Source organism: Ambystoma mexicanum, chromosome 5q (genome assembly GCF_040938575.1).
Source record: "Ambystoma mexicanum isolate Mex_15411 chromosome 5q, UKY_AmexF1_1, whole genome shotgun sequence".
In the NCBI taxonomy this organism is placed as follows: Eukaryota; Metazoa; Chordata; class Amphibia; order Caudata; family Ambystomatidae; genus Ambystoma; species Ambystoma mexicanum.
The window spans coordinates 278,002,505-278,023,846 of NC_090933.1; the positions used below are offsets into that span (position 1 = coordinate 278,002,505).

At 47.4% G+C, this 21,342-nt stretch overlaps 1 protein-coding gene across 1 annotated transcript in view; it reads left to right on the top strand.

The window, feature by feature from the left end:
* RTTN (rotatin) overlaps positions 1-21,342 on the top strand; it is a 2,784,523-nt gene that overhangs the window by 2,399,314 nt on the left and 363,867 nt on the right. Inside the window, exon 37 of the mRNA XM_069620779.1 lies at positions 18,849-19,047. Within this exon, the coding sequence (XP_069476880.1) occupies positions 18,849-19,047 (199 nt within the window). The remainder of the gene's footprint in view (positions 1-18,848; positions 19,048-21,342) is intronic.

A 21,342-nucleotide genomic window follows, 5' to 3' on the forward strand; every position in this document is an offset into this window, starting at 1 on the left:
CTAAAACCAGGTAAGCCAAACACGGACTGTGGGTCATATAGACCCCTATTGATGCTCAACCAAGACAGCTAAATCCTCACAGCTGCACTGGCAAACAGGCTCAAACGAGTCATTGGTAAACTGATACACCCCGACCAAACTGGCTACGTTCCTGGCAGGAACATAACCGACAATCATAGGAGACTTCACCACATAATTCATCAAATAGAAAAGGACCCCGGAGAATTGGTGATAGTTTCGCTGGATGCCATCAAGGCCTTCGACTCGGTGAGATGGCCATGGTAGCTAGCGGCTCTGAGAGAATATGGGATGGGGCCGGGATATCTGAGGTGGGTGAAAATGGTATATGGTTCCCCAATCGCTATGGTCAAAACGAGAATCACTAGATCCTCCAATACTCTCTGCCTCACTGTGCCCAGATTCACCTCCAAAAGAGCTGGTGGCTCGAGTTTTACTGCCCTTGCCCCTTAACTTTGGAACACCCTACCGCTGAACATCAAATCAACCAAATCCTTCCAACTGTTCAGGAAATGAGTCATTAGCTGGCTTCTGGAGAAACCAACCCTAAAATAGACTAAGCACATTACTAACTGTATATATTGTACATACCTTAGAAATGTTTAACCGCGCAATCAAACTACCCTGCTTGTATATATTGTATATTGCATATTACCTCTACAATTGTATAACTGCAAATACTATATATATTGTACTGATGTAACCTGTCCTTTAAGCGCCCATTTACCCCTGGGTCTGGAGCGCTATATAAAACAAACAAACAAACTGGTAGCCTCGATGGTGGGACCCTCCCGGGCCGACCATAGTGAAGATGACACGAGTGAGATAATTGAGGTAGACCCGCAGGGGAATAAGTAAAGTGATGACATTGAAGCAGGGGCTCGAGTTAAGGGGGTGGGAGGAGGGGAGGACCGAAATGTTTAACATGTAAATATTAAAGATGAGAAGCTTAAATGGGTTGTCCTCAATGTTTGTAATGTTTGGAGTGTTTTAACAATTATAAAAATTATTTAAAAAAATAAATTTAAAAAGTGTGCAGCCAGGGCCCCGCAAAGGGCCTGGGTGGGTGCAATTGAGGATGAGGCTGCAGTAGGGTTGGCCAGTTCCTTGCAGACTTTGAAAAGTTAGGCTGTGTTGTTGGATGCTGCAGAGATCTCGGTTTGAATATGGACTCTTTTCTTGGACCAGATGCAGAGTCTATATTACCTTTGCAGAAGACAGCCGGCCAGCTTGTCAGAGGGTGCACCTGAAGATCCCCATTTCCGTTCCGCAGCCCTGCACCTGCGTTTAAGGTCAGCCAAGTCAGAGTCGTACCAAGAGTTTCACTTTTTGGCAGGCTTCAGTTGGACCCTCATGACAGGGGCAAGGATGTTGAGAGTATTGGAGATGTAAAGGTAAAAGTTAGAGAGGGCTGTGTCAGGGTGGAAGTCAGCCGCAAGAGTAGGAGGAGGAGAGTAGGTGGAGGCAAAGGCAGTCACTAACACTTTTTTCGTGAGTCGGGTGACCTTGAAGGTCGGAGGCAGTGCATGGTGTGCCAGTGCTAAAGGAGAAGAAAGCTTTTATTGAGAGGAGAGCAGAGAGTGATCAGTCCGTGGGAGTGAGGTAGTCAGAGGGATGGAGAGAGGGATGTCTGTGGAGATGAGAGCATCCAAGGTGTGGCCAGCAGTATGCGTCTGATCAGAGGGTAGAATGGAGAGAGAGATTGCCATTTTTTAAAGACTTACGTGGGGCGGGGGGTGGAGGGGACAGAAGACCCCCCGTAAGCAGCATGGGTGCCTCAGAGATAGAGGCAAGAGGAAGGCACAGGGGCTGAAGGGAGTGCAGCCAAGGGAGTCAGGACATTGCTAGATGGCAGGGGAGAACGTGAATGAGGGGCCCTGGGAGCCCCAAATGCGTCGGCAATGGGTGGTAAGGGCACCCGCGTGGGAGAAGTTGATAAGTTTGTCAGTGCAGTGTGGGTGGGCAAGGGAGCCATAGTTTGAGAGGCGTTGTGACCAGGCAGAGGCAAGGTAGCCAAGGTGTTCCTAGCAGACAAGGGAGCGAGGGAGGCTGTAGGTGCAGTTGGTAAGGGGGCCAGTGAGGAGGAAGGTGGAAAGTTGATAAGGCGAGGGAGAAGCCTATCAAAAAGGAGGCGGTTGGGTTGAGGCCCTTGTACCAAGACAGTACCATTTCGATAGACATTTATGATGACCCTGGAGGTCGAGTAGAAGGCAAGAAGGACCTCCCAGCGGGTGCCACCATTGATGTGTGAGGAAGAGTAGGGAGAAAGCAGAGCCACCATATGTAGTGTCCATAAGTCGGGAGAAGGAACGACAAAGAGAATGTTGGCGAGAGTCTCTCTGGCGGATGCACTGTCGTAGGTGTCAGCGATAGGAAGGCCTGGGCTGGAGCCAAGTGTGTCCTCCTTAAGATTCTTCCGGCCAGACTTAGTGAGCGGTGAAGTATAGGAGATAGAGAAGCAGTTAGAGAATATAGGAAGGATAGAAAGCACCATTGGCAACCGGCAGGCGTGAGCCGGCTAGAGGAGTAAGGCAGAGGAAGAAGGCTCCATTACTGACCTAGCTAGGTCCCTGGAGCCCTCCATAGGAGCAGGAGCTCCCCAGCACCAACGCGCTCATCATAACAGAGCTTATTCGTCCGAGGAATCCTTTCCAAGACGAGGAGGTAAGTTGGAGGCACCAGCTGCCTCAACTCCCTCAACGCTCCGATGCCACAAGCGTTAATTTCCACCCTGAAATGATAATTATGCTGCCACCTACATTCGATTTCGAGCTGATCCACTTTCCCAGCCTACATGGATAATTACACCATTGCTGTCTACGGTGCGCACAAGCATTCCAAGCGTATCCGTGCTAAGCTGCACTCGCCTAAAATGGCCACCGCCAGAAGTGCACACAGTGCCTGATCTTGTCCCTCCAGGCTGCCTGTCCTCACCGCTCTCATCGCTGCGATTGGTTGCCCCTTCATATCCAATTCTAGGCAAACGGCAGGCGTGAGCCGGCTAGAGGAGTAAGGCAGAGGAAGAAGGCTCCATTACTGACGGAGCGTACCGAGTTACCAGTTACGCTAGGTTATTCGCAAGTCCACAACAGATCTACACACCCGCCCGCACCGGATGACTGCTACCTCCTGCTAGCCTTGTCCATCACACAGTGAGACTGACACGCCTCCCAGTCCCTAGCCACCCGTACTACGGCAAACTTTAAACACCAAGACTTTAATATTGCTGTTTGCACGCATTATCTGCTGCTCGTCTGCCTCATGAGGCACTACACGCGTGCTATCCATTTTAGCTGCTAGCCCAAACCACACCCACCGGCTCGCCACGCTGGTTATTTAACTTGGAGGCCTGCCTATGCCCACCCTGACTGCCCTATGCTTACTATCACGTGGAGCCTCCTTGTTTTAAATGCCCTATGGGTTGCTGTATTTCATTGTTACACCCAGATATTGACCTGATTCTACTTGCATTTCGCATGGTGTTTACCCTTCATATGTACGCCGACTGCTGATTGCTGACTGCTCAGTACCCTAACACACTGCTACCCTAGTTACTGCTGCTTAACATTCTGTGCCTGCCATTGCTTCTACCGTGGTCACTGTTATTGATGTTTAACTTTATGTGCATGCCATTGTGTGTAATTGCCCACGGCAGTACATCTACCTCTACTACCACCTTGTAGACCTGGTAGGCATCTGCTTTGAAGACAGTATTATGCCAACATGCCCTCCACCAACAGCCTAATAGCCATGTATTTGTTCAAGTCCTCCCTCACTATTCTATTTGCAAGAATACCGCCCACCCTACTCTACTTCACATGGCACACCGGTGGGACCGTACTCAACCACAACACCGCCTCTCTTCGCACCCTAACCCTTACAACACCATAACTATGCCTTCCATCGCTCACCACACCAATCCTTACCTTAACAACCCAGCCTTACGGCTCCAACACTTTGCATCTAGACCTTTACCGAATATACCATGTTCCATCACCTTGAGAAATGCCAGACTTGGCTCGCGACTTACTCACGCCTCCCATCACTCTGCGCATCTTAACAAACAGCCTCTGACCTCCACCTCGTCCTCACCCACGCTAAACCCATCATCACCTCACTCTAACCTCCCTAACACTAGCAATATTAAGGGTGCATTGATGTCAGATCACTCACGGCACACGCCTTCGAGGTGGCGGACCTTATCCTAACTCTTGACCTCGACTTCATGGCTATCACCGAAACTTGGCTTCATGCAGCTTCTGGCCCACTACTCTCCCTTGCAATCCCTCCAGGTTATAACATTATCAGACATAATCGTAACTCTAACCAGTCCAAAGGTGGTGGCATTGCCATTATCCATAAAAATGCTCTAAACTTCCACCTCTCCTCTGTGTATCATTTTTCCTCTATGGAAGCACTGACAGCCAAACTAGCCGTCACCCCCTAACCGCTCGATCACCTTCCATCTACTTTACCGGCCACCTGGGCCGCTATCCACCTTCGCTGAGGACCTTTCTAACATCATCTCTCATAACACCAAAACCAAATCCCAAGCCTCGATATTAGGGGACTTTAACCATGGCCTCGTTGATCCCAATGACACTGCTGCCACGACTATTGAAAATATGCTTATGATTGCAGGATTCATACAGCTTATCAACCAACCTACCCACGCTAAGGGTAGAACCCTTGACTGGCTAGCCGCCCACAATTGTCCCATCAACATCATCTCCAACCAACAGTATGCATGGACTGACCACAATTTAATTACGTTTAACATTCAGTCCAAAACCGTCAGCCCCTCTCCTATCATTGTACCTGCTACTGCCACTCGTAATAAACGTGATATCACCTGCGACAGACTCCTCCCCCTCCTTCTTGCTCTCAATGCTCAGGCTCGCTCATGCTCCGACCCTACGCCTCTGGTTGACACCTTTAACCTCGCTATGCAAAAAGCCTTAGACATCATCGCCTCATCTAAACTGAGAAAATCTAAACCTCGAGCCCATCTGAACTCCTGGTTCACACCCCAGCTTAGAACCCTGCGCAAAGAAAAACGAACTGCGGAATCACATTGGAAAAGCAATCAGTCCGCAGCTAACAAATTGTGTCTCTTCCTGGCCACCCTTAATTACAAGGGAGCCAAATTCCAGGCTAAAAAAGACACTTAAAATAAACGTATCGAACAAGCCAACTCCAACACCAAAGAATTGTTTAGAATCCTAAAAGAACTTGAAACTCTGGTCACTGCACCAGATGCTTGTATCAAAGATAGCACTTGCTGCACCAAAATCCAAGAGGCTCTCCCCGGCAAGATTGCCACTCTTCAAATTAAAATCAATAATAAACAAACGAGTTTACAATCCAACCCACAACCCAACCCTATCCCCACCTTAAACCACTCCATCCCAGATTCTCTGACTCCTTTTAGCTTCTCTCCACTCTCCATTTCTGAAGTGGAAAAGATCGTCGGCCTTAAACCGTCCAACTGCCAAGGCGACCTCTGCCCGGCGCCCATTATTAAGGAAGCAGCTAATGACCTAGCGCCATTCATCACCACGTTCATCAACTCTTCCTTTAGCTCTGGGATTGTACCTGACAATCTAAAGGATGCATGGGTCATTCCTCTACTGAAAAAACCTACCCTGTAGTATACCCACTAACTATAGGCCAATCACTACGGTCCCATTTTTACTAAAAATCCACGACCGAGCAGCATATCTGCAAATTCAAGATTACCTTGAATCTAACAAACTTCTGGGTTTTAGGCAATCTGGGTTTCGGCCACGTCACGGCACCGAAACTGCCCTTATAGATCTAAAAACACAGATTGAAGATTTAAAAGACGAAGGCAAACTTACTCTCTTACTCCTCTTAGACCTCTCGGCGGCCTTTGATCTTGTCAACCATGAAATTCTTTGTCACCACCTTAAATCTGCTGCACGCTTCTCCGACAAAGCTACAACCTGGATTAGCTCCTTCTTAGACAATAGATCAGTGCACGTGTTCTCTCCTCTAGCAGCCGCCCCACCTGCACCTGTCTCCTGTGGTGTGCCGCAAGGATCTTGTGTCTCACCCACGTTGTATAAAGTGTTCACCAAACCCCTTTTCGATATCTTGGACTAGCTGGGTGTCACACCAACTACGCTGATTCCCATGCTATCAACGTCATTTACAAGGTCATCCAAGCGTGGATGGCACAACACGGACTCTGTCTAAATGATGAAAAGACAGAGCTCCTTATTCTTGGCTCGCCACAAAAACTTACCAAACTCGACCCTGCGTTTAAGTCCTTCATCATCAATGGGAATACTATCCCCACGCCAAGGACACTAAAACCCTAGGGATGTACATTGATTCCACTCTATCCCTGACCAGACAAACTAACTCAGTCTCATCCGCGGCGGCATATACCTGCAAGCTTATTACAGCTTGTCACCCTTTTCTCTCTGCACCCAACTGTGTGACCCTGGCCAGGACCCTTGTATTATCCAAGATTGATTACTGCAATGCACTTTACCTAGGCACCAATCGCTGCAACCTAAATAAGCTACAAATTGTCCAAAACAATGCGATTAGAGCTGCCCTCAACATTCCCAGGCGCCAACACATATCCGACACTAGACGAAACATTCACTGGCTCTCAATCCCACATCGAATTTCCCTGAAAACCCTGGCTCTTAGCCTTCATAACCAAGCTCCCCATTACCTGGCCAACCGATTTGCCCTCCACAACTCCATTAGACCTTGCAGAATGGCTCAATCAAACTGCCTTGTCTTCCACATTTCAATCTCCAAAGATCTGGTGGAACCAGCTTCCCTATTATGGCAGCTAAATTATGGAACACGCTGCCTAATGAGCTTAGAGTAGGACCTTCCTTCCTGAGATTCAAACACCTTACCAAAGCTTGGTTTTCCGCCCAAGACATCTAGCACTGGGCTCTCTGCTCAACTTGTACATAGCCGTACCCCTGTTTATACAATCTGCTGGTCCTCTCTCTGTTATTATTATACCTGTAAACCTTGTATTATACCTGTAAACTTTGTAATTATTGCTCTCTGTTTTTATCATGCTGACACTAAGTGATGCGCCCGGTTGCCCCTGGGCCTGGTGCGCTATACAAATAAATAAAATACAAATAAAATACAAAATACAAATTGTGAGGGAGCATAAAGTTTGGCATACTTAACCAGGCTGAGCAGCTGGGACACAGGGGAGGGAGTTGTCAGGAGGGCGCACACAAACAAAGGAAGCACACAATAGGAATTGGAGAAACAGAAATAGTACAGAGGGCAAACGAGTGAGTTGGATTTTTAGCTGGCAGAAAAAATCAAATACATGATGAAAGAACACATAATTTCGTTTTTGAAAAACTAAGAGTCACAGCAATACAGGATGCAAGCACACCTATATTCGATTTTTCAAAAGTAACAGTCACAACAATAAAGGATGAAAGTACACCTAAAAACGAATGTTGTGATACAGGTATTGCAGCACAGCAGCACAGAAGTGGGGGCAATGGAATGAGCGCTCAAAAAATGTAGAAAGCCATCTAAAAGGTAGAACATGAAGTACAAAGGAACATATGTCAACAGAGATAGGGCAATGATAATACCTGGAGAAGCAGAGGGTAAGAGTCAAGGAGAGATGAGGTGGGCAACTGAGCAACACTCAGCACTCACATGATGGCAGGAGGGATGCCACAGCCCAACGGCTCAAGGAAGAAGTATCCAGCATAACGTACATCTTTTGCAGCAGTAGTAAGAAGGGGGCCTGCATGCCCAGGCATGCCCTGATAGGCACAAACAGGGCCTTCAGTGAGTGCCTTGGATGGTGACCTGGCGTTCCGCCTGCCAGCTCACTGATTGGCTAAAGATGGAATGAGCAAACCAATCAGGGGAATCGGGCTGGAGGAAGACGAGGCACTCCAGTGCCTGTTGATGCAGCAATGGCGGCGGCCATTTTGGTAGTGGGAAGGCAATGCAAATTGAAGCCCCACTGGGCTATGGTGGTACTTGGACTCCGTGCCAAACGAGGAAATGATTTAAAAGCACACTATTCTCTTTCCCTGCTCCAAGGTTACATGCTGCTTTGAGATTCTATCATAGAAGAGGAATCCTTGGGAGGAAGAAATTCATTAGAAGAACAAATTACCAACCTCTCTGGAATGTGGTTCCTGATGGATGTTCCTCCCACTGATTACTCATCACCCTCCCTACCTGCCTCTCTTGCGAGTTACCGAGTTTCAGAATGATGGGGGAAAAGGATGGAACTGGGGGCATGGCGCTGCTATATATACTGGCCCCGATTTCAAATCGGTCGCGCAGCTCCTAGAGGAATCGGAGCCGACGCGGAGCTGTGCTGCACCCTCTGGTGGCAGAAATGTTTCTGGCGAAAGCTGCGGAATAGGAATATCCTACATGAGGAACATCCATCAGAAAGAACATTACTGAGGGGTAAGTAATATGTTGTATTGTTCTTGTATTGTACTTGTCATTTATATAGCGCATTTTACTATTATTATAGTCTCAATGCGCAGGTGATGGGAACGTCCTAAGGGACCGAAGTCCAGAGTGTTGGAGTTCACAGAGTAAGATTAGAATGCATGTGTGCATTTGGCAAAATAAGGCTTAGCAGGGTTGGCAAAGCTCCTGTAGAGAGCAACGCATGAGGTCAGGCATGTGGATGGGTGCTGAGAGGAGTCAGGAGATGGCGTGAGTGCTAGAGACTTCCTATGTGTTCAGCATGCCACAATTTGTCAGAGGTCTTCGCTGCATACTGATGTCAAAGGTATTGAGGCATAGTCTGGTGTAAGTAGGTGGAAAATTATGTAACCAGCACAACCACTTTTTGTCATAGTCATTGCTGTATTCTGATTTTTGCGGGTAGCTATGCCTGCGGCCAGTGTCCACCGGAGTGGTGCGTTATACCTACCTAGTAGATTATGTGGTGATTTGTTGTATGTGTTCCCAGTCTGGTAGCGGCTTACTGTTAGGCGATCCTCTGCACACCAGGCCACGACACGTCAGAACACCGCTCACATTCCCCCGACATCTCCTCCCAAGCTTCGAGGCTCAAGTGATTCGGTGAACCCACAGAACCGAAAACTCCGTACCAGTGTACGGGCTCGATTGCAACCCTTTCTGCATTGGCAACTGCCTTGGAGAACATATAGCAGAAAGGGCGGCCTTACGTCTTCACGCCGGTCACGTGATACTCTACGGCGTTCCCCATGCGATCTTGGTGGACGTCACATGATCCAGAGTAGTCACATGACCCAGGGGCGGTCAGTATAAAGGTCTGAGAGACAGAACGCTCATTGCTTCTCAGCTGGCTTCGGACACTGTTTGGCGTTACAACTTGCTCCTTGTTACCTTGATCACGGAACTCTATCTCGGACTCCCTCGGACACCCCTTGGTACTTTTGCTTGGAACTGTTTACCTGTTGCCGGATATTTGGACTGCACCTCGACTTGTCTTTGGATCATCCCTTGGTACTTTGCTGATCTTCTACGCCTTTTCCCTACTGGGGATTCAAGTCAAGCCCTGACTCCCACAGGTGGCTATTCCTCATCCACCCTAAACCTGCGGTTCTACCATTCCAGGGACCGCCGCATCTAATGAGCCTCGAATCTCCCTACTAGGTTACCTGGGTCTCCATTACACCAGATAGGTAAGACACTTTAGTTACTTTCGTTTACCTCATTGTATTGTGCTTGCCTGGTACTTAACCTCATTCCCTCTTGACAGCAGCATCGGTGTTCCAAGAGGCTCCGTGGATCTGAGAAGACATCTCTCACCTGTGGCCTCAAGGGTCGTACAGCGGGTTTCTATTAGTTCCCCTGTGCGTCACTTGGGGACGGAGGTCTCATCGGTCTACACGACACTCAAGTCAGAACAGACTGAGAAGCCGTACAGTCGTGCTAGACGATGCAGGGATCCACGGATGAACCCATAGCTGCTTTGGTTCAGGCAATTACAGTATTAAGGGCAGATATGGCCGCTGCAAACACAGTGATCCATCAAAGGTTGGATTCCATACAAAGCGTTCAACACTCCCTTCCTGCAGACCCTGAGTTTGGAGATACCAGCTCCTCCACTACACCCTCTCCCTTTACTGCTCCTATAGCCTCAACTCCGATGATACTCCCAACTCCTTCCCCCTTAGCTGCTCCTGAACGCTATCAAGGGGATCCCAAGAAGTTCAGAACCTTTATTAATCAGTGCAAGTTACATTTCCTATGCAGACCTTTGGCTTTTCCTACAACCACTGCTAAAGCTGCCTTCGCCCTTTCCCATTTGGCCGGAACAGCAGCCGCTTGGGCTAATCCCCTGTTAGAGAACAATAGTCCCGTTCTTTATGACTTTGATTTGTTGGTCCTAGAAATGGCCCGAGTATTCGATACCCGACACAAGGTACAGTCTAGGGATTTGGAGTTGTTGGAATTGACTCAGGGTAAAAGGCCCCTGATAGATTACATCACCCGGTTCAATCAGCTAGTTGCGGAAACATCATGGCCAGAAAACAAGAGGGCGGTGGTCTTCTATAGGGGGTTGAGTAACACCATGAAAGATGCATTAGCAGTGATCCCTTCTATGCCTACTCAGTATCAGGAATTGGTTGATCTGGTCTTGCAGGTAGATGCACGACGATCGGAGCGTAGAGCTGAATTGGGGGCCTCTTCCTCTCCCACTCTTGTTGGCACTCCTGCTTCCGGTACTGAAGAACCTATGCAAGTGGGAGGGGTACGTAGTCCCATTACAACATCTGAGAGAGAATGTAGAAGGGTGGATAACGCATGCTTTTATTGTGGCACCACTGGACATTTCGTGAAAGAGTGTCCTCGACGGCCCAGGAAGAGTCAGGTTTTTCGGACGGCTCGACCTTAGAACCGGAGAACAGGTCGAGTGTTCCGTCATCTTCTCCGGGTACCTCCCTTGCCTTTACTCGTGTCCAACCCATTTCTGTAAAGGCTACCCTATGTCCCTCTACAGGCCTTCTTCATGCAGTCAATATCATTATTGATTCAGGTGCCACTGGTAATTACATAGATATTGATTTGGCCCATTCCCTCAACCTACCTTTAGTGGTAAAAACACGACCGGAACACGTCCAAGCCGTAGACGGCTCTGCACTGGTTTCTGGTCCTGTTAGACATCAAACTGCACCCCTCTTGTTAAACATACAAGAAGTACACACAGAAACCCTGAGTTTTGATTTGATCACCACACCCCAATTTGGCATCATACTAGGGATTCCATGGTTACGTGAACATAATCCATTGATCAATTGGCAATCAGGCACTGTAATCTTTGAGTCTGAAATCTGTCAGAATTATTGTCTTCCGGTCCATCAAGCCTCTGACACACCTTCTCGGGCCTTGGGGGCCTTAGCCCAACTCACACTGTCTGTCGACGATCCAGAGCTTGTGCATACACATACTGTTGGGGGGTTGGTATCTGGGATTCCGCCAGAATACGGAGAATTCGAATCAGTGTTCGATCGGGGCTCGTCTGAGGTACTTCCTCCACACAGACCATATGACTGCCCAATCGAATTGCTTCCCGATTCCAATATTCCTTCGGGCAGGATCTATTCTTTGTCCCCTTCGGAGGAACTAGCGTTGAAAGACTATGTACAGAACGCCCTACGATTAGGACACATCCGCCCCTCCACTTCACCCGCGGCAAGTCCTATCTTCTTTGTACCCAAGAAGGAGGGGGATTTACGTCCTTGTGTAGATTATCGGCGTCTTAACGCTATCACTAAAAAGGATAGGTACCCCATCCCGTTAATCACTCCACTTCTAAACCATTTAACACATGCTTCCATTTTCACTAAGCTTGACCTACGCGGCGCATACAACTTAGTACGCGTCCGCGAGGGAGACGAGTGGAAGACCGCTTTCTGCACTCGGTATGGTTTGTACGAATATCTAGTCATGCCCTTTGGCCTATGTAACGCCCCGGCCACATTCCAACGATTCATGAATGACATATTCAGGGATATTCTGGATGTTTATATGGTTGTGTACTTGGACGACATCCTGATCTTTTCTCGTGATCTTGATGAACACGTAAAACATGTCCGAGAAGTATTAACCCGTTTGAGGGCACATTCCTTATTTGCCAAACCTGAGAAATGTCAGTTCCATAAAACTACTGTTGAGTTTTTGGGTTTTCACATCACCCCTGGGGCGTTATCCATGAACGAATCTAAGGTCAAAGCAGTATTAGATTGGCCAGTACCTCAAACACTCAAATCCTTGCAGGCTTTTTTAGGATTCGCCAACTTTTACAGACGTTTCATTTCTTCCTTTTCCACAATTGTAGCCCCGCTTACGGCCCTGACTAGTCCTCAGGTACCATATCAATGGCAGAGAGAACAGCAGGAGGCTTTTGAGGCTTTGAAAACCGCCTTTACTACCGCACCGGTACTCCAACATCCAAATCCTGATCTTCCGTTCATAGTAGAGGCGGATGCCTCTTCCTTTGCCCTCGGTGCGGTATTATCACAAACATGTCCAAATACAGGCAAATTACACCCAGTTGCATATCATTCCCGTAAGTTTTCCAGTACTGAGTCTCATTATACCGTTACGGAGAAAGAACTCTTGGCTGTCATGGATGCTTTCCGTGTCTGGCGTCATCATCTTCTGGGGGCTACACATCCCATCACGGTATACTCAGACCATCGTAACCTACAGGATCTGGCTTCTTTGAAATGCATCAATAGCAGACAGGTCCGATGGCATCTTTTCTTTTCCGCTTTTGATTTCCATATCATGCACCGTCCTGGCACTTCACATGGGAAGGCGGATGCCTTGTCACGTTCCCCGGGGGGGGTCCAGTTACCTACATTCTGTTACAAAGTTGGTGGTCGTGCAGAGTATGGGCTATCCCTCTGTCCCCAAGTATCAAACTGACATCCACAATAACACCTGCCAGAATGAAAATTAGAGCCAAAGGTGATAGTCCGTGGAGTCAGGACGCGGGAACAACCGGAAGAACCCCTGGAGCGCTGTAAAGGAAAGTATATGGTTAGGTAATGGTACAGTGTGCGATTCTCAAAGTGTATACATCTGAATCACTGTAATACCTGTAAGTGTAGGGGTTCTGATGACAAGTGGTCTGTGGAGAGCGTCCTGGTAGGCAATCACCTGAGATAGGACCGAGGTCCCAATGAACCACGGGATCGGAATGAGTATCTTGAACAGTTCGAGGTCCAAAACAAGAGATCCAAGATTCGAGGAGGGCTAAGCAAAACAGTCCGTAAGGCAGAGCGTAGGTCGGCAACAGTTGACCCAGGTAAATAATCCAAAGTTCCAAAAGCAGACAAGGGCTAGGCAAAGAGCAGTCCGAGGTACAAGGCCGTGATCAATGGAGTGAGTCTTGAACGAGGCGAAAGCGTCACGTGATCCAAAAGAACAGCTGTGAAGCAACGCTTTCGGTAGTTGGACTCCTTTTATCCAAGGTAAGGAAACACGTGACCATGTTCACGTGACGAAAGGTACCAAAGCGTTGCCGTGCTGCTAGACAGCGAGTCACGTGATCCTTGCCGTGCTGTGTCGGACAATTCTCCGTGGATGGCGTGATCGTTTGTGATGCAGAAGCCTCCAACTCACTTGCCACAAACGTGAAGGACGATAAACTCCAGTGGTGTTAAGTATGCCACGTCGTGCCCTACAATGTGTGACCTGCCGGGGCAATAAGGTACCACTGTCGGGTGTCGCGTGGGAGGAGAGTGTGGACGTGGAAAGGCGTGTCTTCTGTGCGAGGGGCGGTGTGACACATTCCCCGACACTGTTCTCGGTAAGAGCCATGTGATTTGTCTCTGTACACCCTCATTGTCTCTATTAGATTCGGTTCGGTCCTGGACTAGCAATCATTCTGACCAGTTACGAGAATGGGATCCAGTGTATTCTGATGGTTTACCTTTCGTACATGAACGCCTGTTCCTTCCTACACCTGATACACGTAATCTAGCCCTGGAGTGGTCTCATGACGCTCCCTTTAATGCCCATCCCGGACAAGAGCGTACTTTGGATCTTCTCAAGCGTTGGTGTTGGTGGCCTTCTATGAAGCGCGATGTGGAGTGTTATGTCAGTTCTTGTGCGGTATGTGCTCAGGCTAAACATCAAAGGGGTCGACCGGTTGGGTTGTTGCTTCCGCTTCCGGTACCTCCCAGGCCCTGGCATACATTGACTATGGATTTCGTTACCGATCTCCCCAAGTCAAAAGGCTTCGACACCGTCTGGGTAGTGGTGGACACATTCACTAAAATGGCCCGTTTTGTTCCTTGTAAAGGTATCCCTTCGGCCCCTGTCTTGGCAGACTTGTTTTTTGAACATGTGTTTAGGCTATTCGGCCTCCCTTCGGTCCTTGTTTCCGATCGGGGTTCACAGTTCACCTCTCGGTTTTGGAGGTCCTTGACGAGACTATTGGGCATTGATACGAGGTATTCTTCGGCCTATCATCCGGAGACCGACGGTCAGACCGAAAGGACGAATCAATCGATGGAACAGTACCTTCGTTGCCTCATATTGCAACATCAGTCCTCTTGGTTGGCCGTTTTGCGGCTTGCGGAGTTCGCGTATAACAATGCGGCTCATTCGGCTACTGGTTATTCTCCTTTTTACGCCCTCTATGGTCAACATCCCAAGGTTTTGCCGGTCCCTGATGCCTCTGGTTCTTCGAATCCTGCGGCCACGACGTGTCTTAGGGATCTTTCTGCTATTCATGCGAGTACAGTGGTTCATCTCACTGAAGCAAAGGCCTCTATGAAGGCCCGTGTGGATGGCAAACGTCGTGCTGCTCCCCCTCTGGTGGTGGGTTCTAGGGTCTGGTTATCTTCCCGTCATCTTCGCCTTGTGGGTTGCCGGAAGTTGCTGCCTCGCTTTGTCGGGCCGTATGTGATCTCACAGGTTGTTAATCCGGTGGCTTTCCGTCTAGTACTCCCCAGCTCTTGGCGTATCCATCCTGTGTTTCATGTCTCCCTCCTCAAACCCTGTCCTGACTCAGTCCGTCTTCGTACCCCTGTTGCGCCGGTGTCCTTGACCTCTCCTGATGTTTTTGAGGTGTCGGCCATTTTGGGTTCTAGATGGTTTAGGGGTAAGCTCCAGTATCTGGTGGATTGGACGGGTTACGGCCCGGAGGAGCGTTCGTGGGTTTCCGCATCTGATTTGGACGCCCCGCGCTTGGTAGCCCGCTTCCATAGGGATCATCCGTCCTGCCCACGGGGTCGTGGGCCGTTGGGGGGGGGCTATGTTAGGCGATCCTCTGCACACCAGGCCACGACACGTCAGAACACCGCTCACATTCCTCCGACATCTCCTCCCAAGCTTCGAGGCTCAAGTGATTCGGTGAACCCACAGAACCGAAAACTCCGTACCAGTGTACGGGCTCGATTGCAACCCTTTCTGCATTGGCAACTGCCTTGGAGAACGTATAGCAGAAAGGGCGGCCTTACGTCTTCACGCCGGTCACGTGATACTCTACGGCGTTCCCCATGCGATCTTGGTGGACGTCACATGATCCAGAGTAGTCACATGACCCAGGGGCGGTCAGTATAAAGGTCTGAGAGACAGAACGCTCATTGCTTCTCAGCTGGCTTCGGACACTGTTTGGCGTTACAACTTGCTCCTTGTTACCTTGATCACGGAACTCTATCTCGGACTCCCTCGGACACCCCTTGGTACTTTTGCTTGGAACTGTTTACCTGTTGCCGGATATTTGGACTGCACCTCGACTTGTCTTTGGATCATCCCTTGGTACTTTGCTGATCTTCTACGCCTTTTCCCTACTGGGGATTCAAGTCAAGCCCTGACTCCCACAGGTGGCTATTCCTCATCCACGCTAAACCTGCGGTTCTACCATTCCAGGGACCGCCGCATCTAATGAGCCTCGAATCTCCCTACTAGGTTACCTGGGTCTCCATTACACCAGATAGGTAAGACACTTTAGTTACTTTCGTTTACCTCATTGTATTGTGCTTGCCTGGTACTTAACCTCATTCCCTCTTGACAGCAGCATCGGTGTTCCAAGAGGCTCCGTGGATCTGAGAAGACATCTCTCACCTGTGGCCTCAAGGGTCGTACAGCGGGTTTCTATTAGTTCCCCTGTGCGTCACTTGGGGACGGAGGTCTCATCGGTCTACACGACACTCAAGTCAGAACACTTACTTTGTGAATTCTTGCGGCTGTGATAGAATGGTTAGTGACAGCGCCAGTCTGTGCTTCAACAAATTCTAGCTAGAGGAGCACAGGCTATACTTACAGCAGTTGAAGATCACTTAGATTTGAGCTTTTTATAGAGCAATGCGAGAAAACCTAGATTTAACTTTGGTACAGCAAAGGACGCTCTTATTTAACTTTGACACAGTGATGGAAACATCTAGATGTAACTTTGGCACAGAGATTGAAAAAACCCATAGAATCAACTATAGTGGAGCAACAACAATGGGGCACACCTAGATTCAAACTGTTCTTTGGACTTCAACCCTTGAAGATGATTTCGATTGGACCTTGCTTTGATAGCAGTCCTTTCCAGAGTCCTCCACTTGTGAGGTGAAGGCAGGTGTTGCAAGGCAGAGGCGAGCTCTGTTCCTTAACCGTCCCCAGGAACCATTGGGGTTGAACCTGCTGCTGGAACAAGACCTGATTCTCTGCCAGCCACAGTGGTTCTCGCCCCTCACTGTGCTGAATGACCCCTGCAGTAGTATGCCAGCCTCCCCAGTGTTTGGGAGTACATGAAAATGGCTCATCTTGTCACTGAGACTCTGGATTGGGCCTCACTACACACTGAGAGCCAAGCATGCTGGAATCCTAGTGTTTTTCGCTATTAAACTGCTTGGAGCCGTTTTTCCAAAACTGTTTGACAAATTTGAACCACCAGGATCCCCTGTTCCTTTCTTTTGCACTCTATCGATCTTCAAATAAAAGCTCCAAGAAGTCTTATTTTGTGCTGCCAGACCACCAAGTACTGCAAAAAGGTACTATTGACTGCTAACTGCCCCAGGGTCCATCTTTAGGTCCTGGAGACTGGATAGGCAATTCTAATGCCCTTTGCACCCTCAAGAACATATCCTTTGAACATTGTGGTCTTGTATTGCCTTTTCCCCCTGTCTCATTACCCAGAGTACTGCATCTTTTCTCTTTGCATATTCTTTGTTCCTTCTACAGCGATGGGTTTTTACAGTGTTTTTAGTTAGTTATTATTGTGCATGGTGTGTTTGCATAAAGAATATTTTTTGTTGAACCTTGGCTGGACATTCCTTTATTTTGGACTGGTATACCGCTGTTTGTGTTGCTACTGAACTACATTCACACCCCTATTGAAAGTATAGCATTCCCTCTGCCCACATTACCACAAGATTGTATTAGCTTGTAGTTTGTAGACGTTTGAGGGCTGAATTCCTCATCGCTCTCCCTACCTGTGTGTCTTGGTGGAAAGCTAGTGCTCCGTGGTTCTGCAGCCCTTCACCAGCAAGATTCTTGGGACAAAGGGTGGAACGAACGCCACGGGGTGCTGCGCCTCTATATCTTTTTTATTTTACTTTAGTTATTTACATTTTTAAAGCGCTCACACAGCCCGCGGGCATCGAGGCGCTGTTACAGGAATAGTTTTTTGGTTGCATAATTGTTTTTTTTTGTCTTAGTTGCATATTTATAACGCGCTTAAACACCCAGAGGTTTTTAAGCGCGGACCTGTGGATCGAACCTGCTTTGCTTAGTGTCGTCTTGCTTCCAAGGGTCGCACGTTGCCGCTGAGCTATCCTCCCGGGACGTCATGTTCAGCGCAGGGCACGCAGAGGCATCGTGCGGAGCTGCGCTGCCCCCCTGGCGGTTGAAACGTTTACAAGGAGCAGCTGCCCCGGGAGATGAATATCATATGTGAGGAATCAGTGATATTAACATCCATCAGAAAGAGCATTACTGAGAGGTAAGTAATTTGTTCATCTTTTGTATGTGCTTTGATTCTGAAATGAAGCACCTTGATGAATTGCTGTCAAGTACTTTTTCCTCTGCATAAAATGAGAAACTGCCATCCAGTAGGCCTATTATTTTAGTGAGCTGCTTTTCTCTGTTTTTGTGGGCGGAGATTGAGTACATCATGCAGTTAAAGATACTCTGAAAAAAGAGGTTCACTGTTCAGAAGCGGTCAGTATTTTAAGCTGTCTGTCCAACGAAACCCACTGCAAAGTACACCCACAGTCACCTACCATGGAAACAGGAGGATTACTGATATCCAAGTAAGGGTGAGATGCGGAGCGCCTCTATAGACAAATGCTTTTGTCATTTCGATGCATGGTGAAGCCCCCAACGACAGTCACTCAACTCGGGTGCCCTACGACATTGCTAGCCACAGTATACAATTAAAATTAGCTCTACCAATTGGTCACTGCATTAAATTGATAAACATGCACTCATTCTAATGAATAAACAAACCAATGAAAACGTACCCCTAAGATGTTCTCTGTGAAATGTAGTTATTTTGTCCTGATTACATTTTTCCTACTGAAAATGACACATAATGTTTTCCCTTATTCTCTTCAATTGTCATAAAATTTACTATTTCTGACTGCACCATGAAACAGCCATGCAACAATGCTGTTGCTGAAGACTGAAGCATACACACTGGGAACATTTTGCCCATTCTCAAATCAAGCAGTAGGTGTCCAAGAATCTACAAAGTGGCGGATTTGAAACATATTTTTAAAATAATTTTACTTCTTTCTGTACAATTGTACTTTATTTGTATGCTTGATCAAGCGAAGGGCAAAATACAATATATATCCATTAAGTAAGATTCAGTGTTTTTGGATTTGCAGGTCAGACTGACATTGTTACAACTGCAACTCCCAGCCCAGAAATCTCTGAAATGTCTGCTGTTCTCGAGCAGCAGTATGCAATAGTGACACCGCCTCTGCTTTCAGCTGTTTGCAGTCTATTAGATAATTTGCTCTTTGTGGATCCCATTGATACTGCACTTGCACTTCATCAATTTCGTACACTAACAGCCCTAAATAGGTAAGACCCTTATTGCTACTGATTGTTATCATATGATCAAAATGTTATGCTATGCTATTTGTAGTGTTCTTACCAGAAACTGCATCAGGGTAACCTTTTTCTATTTCAGGTTGCCAAGATGTACCATTCCTAAAGCTCTTATTGTTGGTGAAATACCACTAGAGTTTAAAGTATTGAAAATAATGTTGTGATATCAAAAAAGTAGTTATTGTTATGCCCACGCAGGAGCAGTATCGTTAATGTGTCCAGTGCTGTAAAAGTTGATTTTGGTTTTAGGCATGCCTTTTCAGTTTCTTCCAAAAGTAATTTGTGCACTAACAGAGAAACATTCATTGGCTCATGCTTTACTATTTTGAATTTTTAATTTGGTATTGCTAAACTGTAATTATTACTTTTAATTTTACATCCAGTTTGTATCTTTATTTGTTAAGTACATATCATATTTCCAAATGTTACTTTTTTTTTAAATGTTGTTTTTGTGTTTAATCAAAAATAGATTTTTACAAAAATAGAGTCTTGAGGATCCAGTAGAACACTCTCAGAGAGGAAGAAAGGTCGAAGTCGCAAAGACGGACAGATTCGAATGTCAGTTAGCCTCCTTGGCTGCGCTATCTTTGACGGCCTAGTGAGCCTTTTCTTGCTTGAGCCAGGATGAGGTCGTACCCATCCAAGATTGGCTTTTCCGTGAGCCAGGTTTCTTGGAGGCAAATTATATCAAAGGCGTCTAGATTTACGTCTCCCAGGGTTGTTAAATGTTGGTGCCCTCTTGTGTTACAGGAGCATAATTTTAGGTCGTTGTGAGATGTATAGTCTGACAAGTTGTCTCTTTGGTCGCCTGTCAGTGGGGCAAATTGCTATTTCTTGTGATATGATATCAGTGCCTTCAGCAGCCAGGGCCATATGCCTTGTTGAGTTTTTTTTGTCCCCAGAATTTTGAGGGTCCTTTCCTGTCCAGATTTTTTTGTGTGCAGGCTCTTTTCACTTCTAAGAGTCGCTCAGACCCTTGCCGGCAGTGATAGCTTAAATTTTTCCTATCCTCTGGTTCAGGGGAGCTGTGCTGATTTCAACTTGGCCCTCGACGGTCTGAGCAAAATGTATGTTGAGCATCAGTTTTCATTGGTGTAAATGAGTTGGATTTAGAGTCCTTTCTCGTCTTCGTTCGCACTTTCTTTGGAACTCTTAACAGGATCTTCTTTCTCCTTGTGTTTTTGTTTCCTTGAGTTGCTAAGCAGGGTATTCGAAGTTGTTGGTCTATTTTGTGTGCTTCGAGCTCTTGGCGAACGAGATACCCGATTTCTGAATGCTGGTTCCATAAGTGCCTAGCCCAGATTTAGAAGTTCTTGAGACTCCTGTCTCATTAAAGTTTTCGCCCTCGTAGATGGAATATGCAGGTGAGCTCTGGCTGTGGAATATCTATTGCTTGGGTCTACAATCTTCAGGTTGTCTGATCTGATCCGCCAAAGAGTTGGAATGAGGTAGAACAGGGCTAGGACCCCTCTTCAGTTTAAGATAATTTTGTCGTGATTTTCCACGATCTGCTCCAATTTTAGTGTCCATGCCATTTTCTCTGATCTCGCTAGGGGCTTATGGTAAGCCTCGGTTCTGGACCTGTAGTGGAAGGCTTGGGTTTTTGTTTCACGTAGAGAGCCTTGTCTTTCATCCGTTCGCAAAGATTTTCTTGTTTGGGGAGGTTCCACACCTTGACGATTTCTGTCTTTCAAACAATGGTCAGAGTTCTTTCGTGCATGTAATGTCACATGAGGTTGCGACGACTTGGCTTTTCTAGGTAGTTGAGAAGCTTTTTTGACTGGTGTTTGCTCTTTTTGCTTCCAGTTACCGGCCTGCAAGAGTTTTTTACGACAATCCTCCAACGTGAGAAAAGGAGGAACCAGGGTGCTCTTTGTCTTCAGGGCCCGAACTTGAAGCAGGGGCTTCAAGGCACAGGGTTGTGATGTGCTCTTCTGTTGCCTCCTGTTCCAGACTGATAGCAGGGTTCCATGTGATAATTCTGCCGCACAAATATCGCGATACAAAAATATTGCCATATTTTTGTAGCGAAATTCACAATGGACCCTGCGGGGGACACCCCCGCATCATTTTTTAATGTGCGGGGGACACCCCCGCTCCCACATAATATCCCCAATAAAAATATCGCCTAAGGCGAACCAAACAGCCATATTTACAGCAATATTTTTGTTGGGGATATTAATACCTGATACCGATAGCAGGCAAGCTGGAATCGTTCTCAAGATGTTGGCTTATGCCCATTAGGTGGTCAATTGCTAAAAACTCCTC